This window comes from Dermacentor variabilis, chromosome 1, assembly GCF_050947875.1.
Source record: "Dermacentor variabilis isolate Ectoservices chromosome 1, ASM5094787v1, whole genome shotgun sequence".
Classification (NCBI taxonomy): Eukaryota; Metazoa; Arthropoda; class Arachnida; order Ixodida; family Ixodidae; genus Dermacentor; species Dermacentor variabilis.
Window position 1 is genome coordinate 115081495 of NC_134568.1, and position 13508 is coordinate 115095002.

General features: G+C 43.0%; 1 protein-coding gene across 2 annotated transcripts in view; it reads right to left on the reverse strand.

Moving 5' to 3' along the window:
- Nucleotides 1–13508, reverse strand: part of LOC142583267 (cytochrome P450 4V2-like) — a 44217-nt gene that overhangs the window by 16052 nt on the left and 14657 nt on the right. For both annotated transcript variants that reach the window (XM_075693659.1, XM_075693664.1), the window contains 3 exons: nucleotides 5404–5516; nucleotides 5239–5324; nucleotides 3773–3960 (listed from right to left, as the gene is read on the reverse strand). In XM_075693659.1, the coding sequence (XP_075549774.1) occupies nucleotides 3773–3960; nucleotides 5239–5324; nucleotides 5404–5516 (387 nt within the window). The remainder of the gene's footprint in view (nucleotides 1–3772; nucleotides 3961–5238; nucleotides 5325–5403; nucleotides 5517–13508) is intronic.

The following is a 13508-nucleotide window of genomic DNA, read 5'->3' on the forward strand; positions in this document are numbered from 1 at the left end:
TAGCGGCATGTCTGCGAAGTCTGGGCGTGGCCTCCGAGAAGTGTAGCGTGCTGACGTGTGCTAATGCTGAGGACTAATCGCGCCCTACCCGCGGCATTCGTGGCGCAGCGCGCTATAATCGGTCTGCCGTAGTTGAGGAACTAGTGTAACGCGTGTGCAATTGCTTACAGCACAGTAGAAACTTTAATGCATTGTTTGCCATTGTACATCTCTGTGAACGATGTTAACTCCCCATTTTTAGACTGCACTACCTTCGGGATTGGCCCATATTTTTGGTTAAATAGCCGAAAAGAAAACTGGTCTGACAATGACAAGAATGCTATTCGCGATAAAATTTCGCCTGTAGTAATCTCACAGTGATTGACGTTAAGCTGATTAGCATTCAAGCGAGGCAGCGACACAGCGTATAGCTGAAGAAACCATTATTTACAATCTGTAGTGGTCATTCTGAGGCTTCCGTCGTTTCGGTTTCGCGGACGCCACAACGAAGGGTTCAATAAATGCGGCTTCCCGACCGCAGCCAGTTTTGTCCCGCTGGCACTGTAGAATTGGGGTTCAACATATCTGACTTCGAATGAACTACGGTGCGATAGCACAGGCTTCTTTTTCGGGCGTAAAACTTTAATTTTCATTGTCAGCTAGGAGAGCACGCGTTCTCACTTTTATCAGTAAATAGTTGCCCTGTGACTCGATACGTATACATGCCAAGCGTCTCATTGCACTGCCTTGCACGATTGAACCTGTTAAGGGTATCATGTGGTATTTCCGGGTCTGATGGGTGGTGCTCCCGGCTTGCTGTGCGCAGGGAACCGGGTTTGAAACCAACCGTCGGACATGTCTTTTTCTTTTTGTTTCACTCGCGAGAGCGACTTTTCAAGGGATAGACAGCAGACAGAAGCAGCACGCCTAAACGGGAAGGAGGCTAAGAATGCAAATCGCATTGAAAAACATCACTACGCTCTTACGCGCATGGAATGCAGCGCGTTCAGCCGTGTTTCCTAAGAACTAAGCATGCATGCCACACGAAAAGGACTTTCCGCCTTCAGCATCCAGCGTATAAACCAAAGAGGCACCTCAGAATTGTGAAGGTGGAAGGGATACTAAGCTCGAAAATAATAAACCACAGCCCCACATCGACAGAGACACTCCGCGCTGCTCGTTCTGCATCCGACATGATAGTAACTGTCGTTGAAAACACACTTAAGAGCGCTAAATTTTATTTAGCCCGTATGATTCCTGCATAACCCTACACACACACACACACACCCACACACACACACACACACCCACACACACACACACACACACACACACACACACACACACACACACACACACACACATATATATATATATATATATATATATATATATATATATATATATATATATATATATATACAAACTTCGACAAGAAGAACGTTATAATATCATGTAGGGATGGCACATAAAGGGAAATGCAAATGTGGGTTGTCCTTCTCCACAATCGTTTTCGCTGGTGGCAGAGCGTAACTGGCGCGAGATCATACCGTTTTGTTGTCTGCTACGGCTTTTGTTTCATGAAACACAGACACACACAAAACGATACAGCAAGGTGGCATCAATAGGAGACATGTCACGCGTTCAATTGCGACAACGATACCCTACGGGGCGTACCGAAAGAAAGCACACTTGCATGCATGCGAAGTGGAGACGTAGTTATTATAACAGACCTTGTGCGAAACAAAGGGGGACTTTCCACGTAGATGTGTGCCAAGCAAAGTCACGGAAACGCCTACATTTATTTCGGGCACGCGCGCGTTCGCGAAAGGGAAAACGCAAGAAGGTCCTGTCCAGTGGAACATACACTAAGGTTAAGTTCTGCTAGGCTTCGACTTCATACCAGTCAGGCTAGAAGGACGTGTTGTTGGAAGAGTTCGTTCGTTATATGAAGACACGCATGGTACTCAAGGAGGCACTCTTTATGTAATGCTCGTTACCTGCTTCATCCGGTCACATTTGATGATTTTGGTAACCGACCGAGGAGGTTTGCAAGTGATTGAAAAAAAAAAAGCTCGAAAGAATTTTAGGTGAGGGATGGGGGCTTTTCTGGGGAGATTATTCTCCGGTGTTGAGCAACAATGGTCTCGTTTAGCCGGAATTTTTGTTCACCTAAGATCAAACCGGCAAATTTGAAAAGTTCTTTCTGCCCCGTCACATTGATAGTACTGCGGGTCGGTCTCTATATAGAGGATAAGCTTGGCAAGCATTCTCTCGCTAGCCAGCTTCATAGAAATAGAGCAGAGTGTATGAGAACAAACAAACAAACAAACAAACAAACAAACAAACAAACAAACAAACAAACAAACAAACAAACAAACAAACAAACAAACAAACAAAATACAGGCGTCAACGTTCTTTCTATGTCTCACTTTATACACCTCCTAGTTCGTGTAGTTCATTTGCAGACGTATAACAAGTCATTCTTGTTAATTTATATCTTAATTTAGTTCATATTAGGCAACTTTGTTACTGTGACTGTTCTCTAAGAAATTAAGCAAGAAAGACAATTGTTTCTAAAGTGCAGGAGACCTCTATAAAAATCTGCGCACTTTTCAAAATATCAATTACTTTTGTGGGCTGAAGAGGAAGTTTTAGCTAGGGGCCTTCTAACAAAATGGAAAAGGAGAAATGTTTTTCCTTGGCAACCACTGCATTGAATTAGAGGAGGTTTGTTCGATTTCAAAGACAAAGTGAAAATCTAGTGATGGTTGCAAGTTGTCTTACTTATGTGAACAATTTTAAATATTGTGAATATTGCAAAATTTAGAAAAACTAATCTATCAGGTTTACAGCTCTGTCGCTTAGAAATCTATATTACAGTTCTGAAATGTATCTAATAACACATATAAAGCCGGCAAAATTAATATATGATAAACCCCTGCGAAATATCTTACTAACTTGGGAATAAGACTTTTGCAGAACTCTTGCAAACATTGCAACAAGTCCGCATAAGCTGTAAATGAATACACTAAGTTTGTTTCCTTTAGATGCTCTAACAGATGCAGTTTACAGAACTGATAAATCTGTTTTTGCTGCAACGCTACTAATATGTAAACGTCGTGCTTCTATTTTTTTTCGAACTTGCCAATTTCTGGCAATTTTTACTTAAAGATTAAGTTTCTAAATCAAAGTTTCACGTCCTAAAGTTTCTAAAATTTAGCTTTCTCTCCCAAGTTAACCAAATTTCATAATTTTGTCCCAGGGTTATCTCAGCAAAGCATTTGTGCGTTTTACACGTATTTCAATAGGTGGCGTCAGAGTTGGGCCCGAACTAAAGCTTCCTCTTCAAGAAGCAGAACTAGAATTCTTTTTTTCTTCTGTACACTAAAGTCAGAAATTTATGCATAATGAACGTTTACCAGCCCTGTTGAGATTGGGGAAAAATAGAAACAAGACGGAATTGTATGCCTAAACTGAACAGTCTAATACATACTTATGTATGGGTTTGTCATCGTTTGCAGAAAAAAAGTATTTCCAAATATTCATACATATTTTGAGCAACACAATTATAATTTTTTCCATGTTTAGATAAAGGCTCAACTTTTGTTTTCAAATGAAATAATTCAAGATAGCGTGCAGTGACGTGAACAAGACGTTCTTTTTTTAATTACGCTTTAAGGCACCAATGTCATTATGTAGCGCAATAATTATTCCACGAAGTGGAGTAATTAACCTTAATTAATAAATAATTAATTACTGGAGCGAAGGGCTCGGCGGAGGTGGTACTTACCGAACAGTATGCCAAACGCGGCCAGACGTACAATGGGCAGCACGTCGAAGAAATCTGTTCCCACGGCGTCGAGCCTGCGCACCATTTCTCGAGCTCGGCGATTCATGATGGGTGCGTAATCGTCCAACACTCGAAAGTGGAAGGCAGGAGTGATCACCTTGCGTCTGCTTCGCCACTTGTCTTTTTCACTGCCGTCAATGATGCACAAACACCAACGCAAACGCAAGTTTTTTTTTTTTACAGTGACTGTCCGTTTAGATTCGCATAATGCAATGACCGTCAGGAGGGCACCAAGTAAAGTCTCCATCTAAAAGTTTGACAGACGTAGTTGACGTCTAGGTATTGCAGAGCGTTCACAATTTCTAGAGAACGGGCGCATGAATAGTGTAACTGTTGTGTAGCGAACAGTTATATAGATATTATATTCTGTAGTGTTTATATTTATAACAGCCAAGACGGAATGTTTCTAATGGCGAGATATAGGATTGTAAGCAAACTAAAACCCGGTGGCACAAACCCGGTCGCCCCTGTGGCACGTAATCTTGGACTGCACTATCAAACTATCCATGGCATCGGCCTACGAAGACGGCAAAATAGGCTGCTCTATCACCTGGATCGGCCCCCCAAAAAACAGCTAGATACTGCACCCACCAGCCCGCCCACCCGCAATAAAGTGGCTACACTTGGTAAAGAATGCTTCGCATCAATATACGCGGCGAAATATAAGGCACTCTTTCCCGCACTTGAGACAATATACCAAAGAAAAGGAAGATATATCAATTTAGGAAGAAAAGGGTCAGCTTCTTCTGCCTACGTTGTATCCGCTCCGCATATTATTGACTTCCAATGTCTAAAAAATAGCGAAATTTATGCAGCGTAACTAAATACTTGTGTTAGCCCATGCACTAACCGCAATAAGAAAAAAAGGCGCATTCCCTTGCACCAATTCCTCATAGCATTTAGTCCCCCCCCCCCATTCAGTATATTAATTTCAAAACACGCTTCCCGAAAATTGCTTGTTTCATAAAAATTAAAGTAATTTTTATAGCAACAGAGAATGTAACATGACTGCCTAAGAAAGGATGAGAAGGAGGGCGGGGCAAGCAAAATTCTAAATGTTGAACTTTCAGTCAAGGCGTCCACCTATAGACATCAAATCCGGACAGTTTAATCTGCTGCGGCCATAACAGAGCTTGAACAAGTATTGACCCTTGCTTAGTATTACCAAAAATAAAAAATGAGAGGTATTAAGGTATTTTCCTGTCTCCTCCTAACTATAGCTTCGTGGCATGAAGCTAGTTAGCCGGAACTCTTGGAGTGTTATTGACAAATTACTGCTACCAGCAGGTAACTAGTATTTCAGCCGCGACACTATTCAGCGGCTGGTCAAAATGACCCCAGCTATGAAGGTTTTTCTGAGAGAAATTGTACGCTATAAGGAAAATGAGTAAAGTGGATACACTTACATCATCAATATGCCATGTCCGATCCATGGCTTCATCATGTCGTAGAGAAATGCTTTGTTCAAGTTTTGACTGTTAGTTAGAAGAACCTGAAAAATAGAGGCAATAAGGTGTTCAGATTATATTAACGCCGTTATTAATAATAGGACGTAAAAATCGCCTCCTTACTTCGATTGCTTTTGGCGTCGTAGCTATCAGGAAGGGCTGTGGACCGTAGTAAGCAACTGTGACTTCCTGGTCGTATATTGTCTTGAACATGCAGTTGAAATAGTTGAAGATTTCTGCGATTGATGCACAAAAGAGAGATCACATCTAAATAGCGACACGCTTTTTTAGCAATCTTGCTCAAGAAAAAGCAGTTTGCACAAACATTTTAAATGTCAGAGACCTGTTTTGGCGGATCATACACCACTCGGGGCCTCTCGGTAAGCGCTGAAAAACTTTTCCTTTTTTTTATTTTTACGCACAAGGGTTACGTGCTGTTCAAGTTCAGTGAAAATATGTCGTGTACTTATAGGCACAATTAAGACCGCGTGCATGCGTGATATTCGGGAAACAAGAGATTAGGGCCACCGAGAATTGACCCTATGTCGTGCAGCCTATGACGCAAGGGGCGGACAAATTAGCGGATCTCTCAGGCATGTAAGGCACTCTGGGCCGTACTTATCGGAGACAACGTAGCCTTGCTGCCTGCGGGATTATCTTACTGAGCAATGCCGAATGCTCGGTTGCGGTAGTCGGAAGTTCAAATCGCCTCCCCCCCTCCCCGAGTTTTTTTTTACATTCCCCAGTGCACTACATCTGCAGGCTTGGAGTGACGCCTGACACCGGCATAAGATGCCGAGAGCCAGTGGGGCTATACTAGTTCAGGTACAACCAAAATAGGAAGGCCCACCAAGCTTGAACAAAGACACTCCCTCACCAGAACAGGAATTGGCCTCCTTGGTGCAGTATTCGCCCAGAACCTCCCTAACGATATCTTCGATTAACCAATGGCCCTCACTCACCAGCGGCTGCGGAGCACCTGACCAAGGCGGCGGTCAGACTTGGAACGCAGCAGAGGATGCCAAGAATCTATGGGTCCGGACAGGCCGCCAATGGAAACTGACCCTTGCAACGTTTAATACCCGAACCCTCTCGAGTGAGGCTAGCTTAGCAGCACTCTTCGAAGAACTATCAGACATCGTTTGGGATATTATCGGTTTTAGTGAGATTAGAAGAACTGGTGCGGCTTACACATTGCTGAACAACGGTCATGTCCTATGCTATAGAAGTCTCCCGGATAAGAAGCAATAGGGGATAGGATTCCTAATCCATAAGTAGATAGCGGGCAACATTGACGAATTCTACAGCATCAACGACAGGGTAGCAGTAGTCGTAATCAAACGCAATAAGAGGTATAGATTAAAGCTAGTAAAAACCTACGCTCCAACGTCAAGTCACGAAGATAAGGAAATAGATCAGTTTTATGAAGATGTTGAATTAGCGATGAGAAAAGTGCAAACGCTGTATATAGTAGTAATGGGTGACTTTAATGCAAAAGTGGGGAAAAAGCAGGCGGGTGAACAGGCAATTGGCTACTACGGTGTCCATTCTAGAAAGGCTAGAGGAGAGATGCTGGTATATTTCGCAGAAAGGAATAAGCTGAGAATAATGAACACCTTTTTTCAAGAAACGTAGCAACATGAAATGGGACCTGGAAAAGCCCTAATGGTGAAACAAGTAATGAAATTGATTTCATACTTTCTGCCGATCGCAGCATAGTGCAGGATGTACAAGTGATAGGTAGGGTAAAGTGCAGTGATCATAGGTTAGTGAGGGCCAGGATTCACCTCAATTTGAACAGAGAAAGAGTAAAATTGCTCAACAAAAAAAAAACAGGTCAACTTAGAGGCAGTAAGGGTAAAAGCAGATAAATTTAGGCTGGTACTTGCAAACAAATATGCAGCCTTAGAACAGAGAGATGATGATGATGATGATGATGATGATGACATAGAGGTAATGAATGAAACCGTAATGAGGCTGGTTTCAGAGGCAGCAATTGAAGTGGGAGGCAAGGCACCAAGGCAACCAGTAGGCAAGCTCTCCCAGGTAAGAAAGGACCTAATAAAGAAATGACAAAGAATGAAAGTGTCCAACTCAAGAGATACGACAGAATTCGCGGAACTGTCAAAACTGATCAACAAAGCGAAAATAAGTGTAATTATAAATTGTAACGTGGGAAAGTCTGAAGAAGCCGTAAAAAATGGACGCAGCCTGAAATCAGTGAGAAGAAAACTTGGCATAGGACAAACCGAGGTGTATGCACTGAAAGATAAGCAGGGTAATATCATCAGCAGTCTTGAAGGTATAATAAAAGCCGCGGAAGAATTTTATACTGACCTGTACAGTACCCGGATTACTCAGGAGTACTCCACTCGAAACAATATTGAACAATATACAGAAACTCCTCCTATAACTAGAGATGAGGTCAGAAGGACCTTGCAAGGCATGAAACGGGGAAAAGGGGCAGGAGAGGATAGAATAACAGTAGATTTAATCAAAGATGGAGGAGACATAATGCTAGGAAAACTGGCGGCTCTCTATACCAAGTGTCTATCGACTGCAAAGGTACCAAAAACTGGAAGAATGCAAACATTATACTAATCAACAGAAAGGGCGACGTTAAAGAACTGAAAATTATAGGACCATTAGCTTACTCCCAGTATTATAAAAAATATTTACCAAAATAATCTCCAATAGAATAAGGGCAACATTGGACTTTAGTCAACCAAGGGAGCAGGCTGGCTTCAGGAATGGATACTCTACAATGGATCACATCCATGTCATTAATCAGGTTATTGAGAAATACGCAGAGTACAATAAGCCTCTCTATATGGCTTTCATAGATTACGAAAAAGCATTTGATTCAGTAGAGATAGATAGTAGTTATTGAGGCATTGCGTAATGAAGGAGTACAGTCCGCTTACGTAAATACTGTGGAAAATATCTACAGAGATTCCACAGCCACCTTAATTCTACACAAGAAAAATAGGAAGATACCTATGAAGAAAGGGATGAGACAAGGAGACACAATCTCTCCAATGCTATTCACAGCGTGCTTGGAAGAAGTATTTAAGCTATTAAACCGAGAAGGTTTAGGAGCAAGGATCGACGGCGAATACTTCAGCAACCTTCGCTTTGCCGATGACATTGTTCTATTGAGCAACACTGCGGACGAGTTACAACAAATGATTGAGGACCTTAACAGGGAGAGTGCAAGAGTGGGGCTGAAGAATAATATGCAGAAGACAAAGAAAATGATGAATAACCGGGCAAGGGAAAAAGAGTTCAAGATCGCAAGTCAGCCTCTAGAGTCTGTGAAGGAGTACGTTTACCTAGGTCAACTGATAACAGGGAACCCTGACCATGAGAAGGAAATTCACAGAAGAATAAAAATGGGTTGGATCGCATACGGCAGACATCGTGAGCTCCTGACTGGGAGCTTACCGTTATCATTGAAAAGGAAAGTATACAATCAGTGCATTTTACCGGTGCTGACATATGGCGCAGTGACTTGGAGACTGACAAAGAAGCTTGAGAACAAGCTAAGGACCAGCAAAGAGCGATGGAACGAAGAATGCTTGGCATAACCTTGAGAGACAGAAAGAGAGCGGTTTGGATGAGAGAGCAAACGGGTATAGCCAATATTCTAATCGACATTAAGAGAAAAAGATGGCGCTGGGCAGGTCATGTAATCGGTAGGTTAGATAACAGTTGGACCATTAGGGTTACAGAATAGGTACCAAGAGGAGGGAAGCGCAGTAGAAGACGGTAGAAGACTAGGTGGTGCGACGAAATTCAGAAATTTGCGGGTGCTAGTTGGAATCGGTTGGCGCAGGACAAGGGCAATTGGAGATCGCAGGGAGAGACCTTCGTCCTGCACTGGACATACATAGGCTGATGATGATGATTAAGATGATGATGATTATGACAAGGCCTGCTCTACGACCCCGCTTAAAGAAACTGTGTTATTAAGATTGCTGAAAGGAACAGCTTTAGATGAAAATTTGGCTTTTCTCACACATTTCATTAATTCGCCAGCTTCTCAGGGAAGGAAGATGTCATGCCAGGCTAATGACCTCATGATAACCACTGTTCCTTTGGGACACCTTTGATATGGCCTTTTTTCGTTATAGAGGCAGGAACGAGGCTGTGGATTTCGCAGTCATTTGAGACATTGTTCTGATCACTGCGTTATCGTTAACAGCACTCATATTTGAGGATGACTTCTTGGGCGAGTTGGTGTTTACTTAACATGATGATTTTTAGCACAAAAATTTGAAAAAAAAAGAAAACAGAGTTTTTCGCGCTAAATGCACGATGCTAAGCAGCACTCATAATTTGCGACAGAACCTCGGACTGGGATTGTGCTCACGAACGTTCAGTGTGCTTATAAACTATATAATAAATTGAACTTGCCCCGTATTCACAAAGAGCTCTTACGCTAGAATATTTCATAAGAGCAAATGCCAGCCAATTCTGATCTAAGACATATCATTAGGCCGTCCAATGGCGAAGAGCAATAGTCCACAAAAAGCTTTGTGAATTCGACCCCGATACTGTATTACCGCTGCTCAAGATAAAATACACTGGCAGGTTTCAAGGTGAAAAGTTACTGGTAATCCCTACAATCATCATCATCATCATCATCATCATCATCATCTTATTTTATGCCCACTGCAGAACGAAGCATCTCTCTGCGATCTCCAATTAGTCCTGTTCTGCGCCAACTGATTCCAATTTGCGCCTGCGGAATTTCCTAATTTCATCACCCCACCCAGTCTTCTGCCGTCCTCGACTGTGCTTACCTTCTTTGGCACCCATTCTCTAACCCTAAGGGTCCACCGGTTATCTAACCTACGCATTAAATGACCTACCCATCTCCATTTTTCTAATATTGTCAATTAGAATAACGGCTATCCCTGTTTTCTCTCTAATCCACACCACTCTCTTCCCTGTCTCTTAACGTTACGCCTAACGTTCTTCGTTCTGTCGCTGTTGGTGCGGTCCTAAACTTGTTCTCGAGCTTCTTTGTTAACCTGCAAGTTTCTGCCCATATATTAGCACTTGCATAATGCAATGATTGTGCACTTTCCTTTTCAATGACAGTGGTAAGCTCCCAGTCAGAATTTGGTAATGCCTGCCGTATGTCCTCCAACCCATTTTTATTCTTCTGTAAATTTACTTTTCATGATCCGTAATTGACCTAGGTAAACATACTCCTTCACAGACTCTAGAGGCTGATTGGCGATCCTGAGCTCTTGTTCTCTTGCCAGGCTATTGAAGATTGTCTTTGTATTCTGCATATTAATCTTTAACCCCACTCTTACATTTTCGCTGTTAAGGTCCTGAATCATTTCTTACAATTCGTCCCCAGGGTTGCTGAACAGGACAATGTAATCTACAAACCGAAGGTTGCTTAGATATTAGCCATTGATCCCCACTTTTAAGCCTTCCCCGTTTAATAGCTTGATTACTTCTTCCAAGCATGCAGTGAATAGTATTGGAGAGATTGTGTCCCTTGCCTGAAGCCTGTCTTGATAGGTAACCTTCTACTTTTCTTGTGGAGAACTAAGGTAGCTGTGAAATTTTTGTTGATATTTTCCAAGATATTCACGTACATACCTGCAAATGTCGCGTGAAAACGCAGTAGAATTTCCCGCACCTCCAAATAATCTATGAATTATACAATCCGCTGGTAACGAAAAAAAAATCCGAGGGCCCCTATGCACTACTTATGAGTCGTGAATGCGAAAGCGTTAGTGTCTAATTGAACGCCGCTGAGCGGTCCTCCGAGTTATGAACTCCTAGCGGGCATGCGAGCGCCTTGAGACGCTTGGCCAACGTCTCCTAGGTAGCACAAGGCCGGGGCCCTTCGATCAGCACGTCATGCTACCTTGCCCGACTGCCATACAACCTAAGGAGGATGCTTCCAAGTAAGCCGCGGTGATTTGTTACCGCTTCCGTCACGCCAGGCTTGGCAATGCAAAATTTCGGTCCAAGTATCATGATGTCATAAAGCAGAGTGCACGGGCCGGCTATCTAGGAGGCGGTGGTTTAGCCCAGTGGCTAAGACACTCGCCTTTTGAGCATGGGGTCGTACGTTCGAAGCTCACTGCCACCAAGGTGTTTCCTTTTGAATTTGTTCTCTTTTCTATTACATTAATTTCTTTACAGCGATTTCCGAGGCGAAGTTAGAACGGGGACGAGGGATTGCACGGACAAGGAAGGCGCGGATAACACCGGCTTGTGAAAACGAGGGTGACGTCGCGTCGCGGCGATGCCCTCTCCCCTCATACAACACCTGGCGCGCCGGCGCGGCCGTAAGTGTAACCCTTTCACCCGCTCTGCTCCGTCGAGGCGCGCACGTAACGTGGCATCTCTGCCGATGGGAATTTAGGTGCCATTTCGCTGCTGCATACGCCGCTTTTTTTGCTCAATGGCCATTTGATGCTTTCGCTTGAAAATACAATAGAAAATATTAGAACATTCGTGATCTGTCAACACAAAGCATAAAATAACAGTGGCGAAAGCAAACAATTTTTTTTAGCAAATTCAACAATAGTAAAAAGTAGGACAGTTAGAATACAGTCACGGAAATTCGATCTGAGTAAAGCAAACGGAACGCACATTAAGGTATGAAATGCGAATGCCAGTACAAGGCCTTACAAAAAAACCAATGCGTGTCGCCATATTAGAAGTAGTAACGTTATACTTAAGTTCACGTCTTTAGAGGAATCTAAGTAGCTAGCGGTAAAATTAGAACACAGACAGGGCTTGTAATTATATTTTGCAGCTTTATGTCTTAACAATTTTGACTTGTTTATCTAAAATTATTATTACCTGTTGTTTATCAGGTAATAGATGAAAAATAAGCTAGCTTTAGGAGCCGGCTGTCCTCCTTACATGAACACAGTTCACTACGAAAGGCTGAAATTCTGTGTTCGTATTGTTTAACTTACAATTGTCTTACCTTACCTGACGGTGAAAAACATTGACATTTCTCGATTACGGCATAAGTAGGCAATTAACTGATCGTCAAAACAAATTTCGCAATGTTTTTTAGGCTGAAATTATTTTGGACAGGCAGGTTACCGCAGGATGACAAGTTAGTAAGGGTGTTGGAATACTGTTTTTGCAGCGATATAAATCATAATAGGTTACTTATTGAGAGATCTATGTATACTACATTTACTTTTGAAGACATTTATACTACGATGAGCGCGCTTATATTACGTTGCAAAGACTTATACTCAAACCAAGATGTTTCGATTTGTCAGCCCAATGAAGGAGGAGGAAACAACTTTATTGAAAATTTCAGGTAGAATGAACATGGTTATAACAGCGCCTTTTGAGGGCGGAACACAGAAAAAATGCACAGAGGACAGACGCCGACGTCTGTCCTCTGTGTATTCTTTCTGTGTCGTGTCCTCAAAGCGCGCCGTTATAACCATGTTCCACCAAGCCAGCAACAAACTAGCCTATATAATTCTCTTGGTTCAGGTAGAATGGCCTGAGAAGCCTAGGCTTCCAATTGGCCTCGGTTGAGGCGACCTGCAGAGCCCAGGTCGTGAGACCTTCTTGGATGGTCTTGTCTTCTGTCCTTAAGAGGGCCTCCCAGGCTTCCTCCAAGGGAGCTGGCAGTAGACTTTTTTTTCGGGGGGGGGGGGGAGGGGGGGCTTGCCAGAGCATCCCCATAAGATATGATTTTAGGTGGCCAATTGGTTCTGGCCACAGTTTAGGCAAATTGGCTCCACCTGTTCGCACGTAATATATGCCAATTTGTGTGGGCAGGGCAAAGAGTCAGTTTGATGTAAAATCGTGGCCTATTCCATGGATAGCTCGTTATTAAGAATTGAATAGATTTTCCTAACCTCATCGAAAAATCTGGTAAGTTTATTAAATGAGTTTGCTGGCTCACTCCAGGAGTCCACCGAGTCTTAGGAGCACCCCACCCAGTTGGTTAAGCCTTGGGCTGTTGGTGCGCTGCCTCATTCACAGCATTTCCCGAGTGAGCAGGGGCCACACTAATTTGGTGGTTCGGTCGGTTTGGAGATAGTTGATAATACTATCCGAACGTTTGCTCACGTATCCCTTAGTGTAATTTGTGACAGCACGCTTGGAATCGGCCAGATTTTTTTTTCGGTTTAGAGTGAGTGCTAACGCTATGGTCGCCTCTCCTGCTTTAATGGTGGACGGCGATTTTACGGATGCCGCAGTTCAGACGGTCC